Source organism: Lipomyces doorenjongii (assembly GCF_038497915.1).
Source record: "Lipomyces doorenjongii strain NRRL Y-27504 unplaced genomic scaffold V1508scaffold_221, whole genome shotgun sequence".
NCBI lineage: Eukaryota > Fungi > Ascomycota > Lipomycetes > Lipomycetales > Lipomycetaceae > Lipomyces > Lipomyces doorenjongii.
Window position 1 is genome coordinate 963 of NW_027118288.1, and position 3067 is coordinate 4029.

Here is a 3067-nt window from a genome sequence, read left to right on the forward strand (position 1 = left end):
GCCCCCCGCCCCCCGCGGCGGGCGCCGCGGGCCCGCCCCCCCCCCCCAATGATATTGAGTCTGGTCCGCCAGTAACAAAATGAATTTTCTCTCCATATTTGCGATCCTCATCGTTGCATCTGGTGTTGGAGTGATATCGCGAAATGGCGGTGAAGGACTGGCACCAACAGACAAACACTCTCATGCCCGGCCACTATGAGTTAGGGCCTTATTCTCGACGAGGTAACATTCCTTTTGCTTTCACTGATGGTGGTAGACACAATATCCATGACAGATGAACTTGCGTAACCAGAGTACTTTCTAGAACAACTACTGGCAGAGATGAGAGATTTCGAACTCAAGGCCGTGGGAGGGATGGCAAGTGCGTAATAACTGGCGTCGTCAACACTCAGGCCTACAGGAATCGTTGGACAGCTTTCCATGCCGCCCACAAGATTATTTCGTGCAGAATGGATTTTCTCGGTGGATTACAAACAAAAAGGATAAACGCGACACGGGGGATCAACCCATGTCAGAATGGACTGCTTATGCAAAAAACAGTATCCATTCTCTGTTTGACGTCTTTGGGTTTTCGGTAAATCCAGACGATGGTATAAGATAATCTGCTTTGACGGCGATCCTCTTGGGATAGACGGGGGGTACTTGATACTGTTTGTCGGGATCCAGCCGATGAGCGAAGTGCAAGAGATGAACTTCTACGGTGGCATTTTCGGCAAGCTGCACTGGCCAATATGAGCCCAAACGGAAATTCTCAATCGCATCGTTGAGACCTATCTCCGAGCATTTACGAATTTTGAACAAATGGACTGGGCTGAATTGATGCAAATGAGAGAATTTGGGACTATGGATATACGGCTGTGAAGTAATTTAGTTCCAATAGTATGGCTAAGAGCTCGCTTTTTTTTCTTTGCAAAAAAAATTTTAAGTTCCAGATGGAATATTTTATTGATATAAATCTCTATATATTTTCTGTTTAGTTGCAGAACGATCCTGGGTCCTGATGGCGTGGGCGTACTGCATCGTCGCAGTTTTACTAGAGTGGCCACTCTGGATATAGTGAGCCAAGTTCTCGGTCTGTACAATCAGAACACTATCCAGCTTGTCGCAGAAAAAGTTATTATTCTCATTGAGTGATGCGCGAAATCGTTGTTATAGCATGAGAATTTGTCAACGACGGACATATATATTATTGCCTATATCTCCCCCCTAAACCAGAGAGGAGAGAAGAACCACTTATATAAATTGGGGTCTGCCCCTGAACTCAACAACGCATAAAAAGAACCAAAATAAACTTCTACCAAAATAACCACTAAGCGTCTACAAAATATCCACGTGTACGTCACACTTCCCGTTCACAAATCAAACTCTGCCAGAATTACCCTTTCCCGGGACTAGATTCATAGACTCATAAACAGAGGCTAGGGATTTAATTGCTTGGAGTTAGAACATCAACCTTGACTTATAGCGAAGGAATGCAGATTCCGAAAATTGTCGAGGGGTTAGGCAAGAAGGTTAGTTGGGGGCGACCGTGCCCATGAACATAGGAACCGCAGAACCTAGTACACCTCCATCTCGCGGCTGACGTCGTCCCAGCTGCGATCAGTCGCACCTTTACCAATCACAGTATAGCCATACGGCATGAGACTGATTTTGAAGAGAGCACCACGCGCAAACCCTTATCTGGTTGTTCCTTCAGGAGCCGTTGAAATCGGCACCGTTAATCAAATGCCGATCACTAGCCAGAGAGGACCGCTGATGTGCGACATTGGGACAAGTTTCATCCAATAAGCCTCCTCTCTCTAATCCAAGTAAACAATCCTGCGTACAATATTCTTGCCGTTCGTAGTCTGGACTGTTCTGTTGTCGTCGTCTGTGTGTGTCCATCCCTCGCGGTTGTGTGTGTGGTGGGAACGAAGAGATGTGACTCAAGCTTGGCTTCCCAGAGCGACGCACGCTACGAGCAGTTGTGTCATTTCTACCGTCGTGACAATCGGAATCATAGTGGTCAGAATATTGGCAATTAACATCCTCGTCGAAGCGCATCGATCCCGGGAGAGAAGCGCATATTTCCGTCCATAGTTGGAGATGAGACTGGTGACGGCGACCGGACATACTCAGAACCGGGAGGAGTCGAGTAGATTTCTTCTTCCGGGATCTGCTCAACAATCTGCTGAAAGTCAACCTTCTAAATATGCGATCGAGGAATGGCTTCGTTGCGCCATAGTTGGCTGCGCCGGGCCGAACTCAAGCTCATGAGACGCAGACTCAACATCCGGCCGCCTGTGGTCATTGAGCTTACGGACCATTCGATCCTTGACAGATTCAACATCGAGATTTGGTTCCGCCAGAAAATAGTAATGAACCTCTGGATTTTCTTCATCTACATGAACGAAAACTCGGCAGTTACAATAACTCGGAATTGTAATTCAGTTTCTCGTCTAGTTCGGCTGGTAGAGTGGCACGCTGCACAACCTCTTGCCAATGATTCATCGGTCGAAGTCCCGACCGAAGATTCTGTTATGAGCTTGTGAGCTGGTTTATATTCGACAGTGAATAACAGAATCCTCTCTCCCTGATCCATCCGGTGTACACAGAACTAGTCCGCATTGGACCGCCTCCTCGTGAGATTATGTCCCGATCGGGTACATTCTAAATCAGCATCAAGGGTGTTGGAATGATTGTCAAACCAAATATCGTCGCCCAAGAGAATTGAGCGGCGGGTATTGTGCATAAGGCATCTAGGATATCATACACCTGCTCCTCCACAGCAAATCGCTTGTAACTCTGCAAATCTGCTTCGCTGGCGAGGCGGCGGCGACAAAGACATCTACCAAGGTATTATAAGGCACGGCGTGAACAAAAAGCTGCGGGAGTATGATTGATCGGTTGGAGAAGCTGATAAACGCCATCATAGATTGCCTTTGGACGCGAAGAAAATCCGACCAACGGCGGAGATAAGTTGGACAGACGCGACCAGTTGGGCTTTTGTTGGGTCCTGAGGGAACCTTTTGTAGAAAGGGCCGTGTTCTTTTGGATCTGGAGTGGTTCTGACAAGAACATCTGACAG

At 47.4% G+C, this 3067-nt stretch overlaps 1 protein-coding gene across 1 annotated transcript in view; it reads left to right on the plus strand.

Annotated features, from left to right (window-relative positions):
• Positions 1–2220, plus strand: part of V1508DRAFT_458703 (uncharacterized protein) — a gene marked incomplete at its 5' end in the record, with an annotated part of 2415 nt that extends 195 nt beyond the window's left edge. The window contains 7 exon segments of the mRNA XM_066942729.1: positions 60–149; positions 257–284; positions 305–345; positions 393–462; positions 482–574; positions 632–762; positions 1697–2220. Coding sequence (XP_066791983.1) covers positions 60–149; positions 257–284; positions 305–345; positions 393–462; positions 482–574; positions 632–762; positions 1697–1788 — 545 coding nt within the window. The 3' untranslated portion in view covers positions 1789–2220.
• Between the last annotated feature and the right edge of the window lie 847 nt (positions 2221–3067).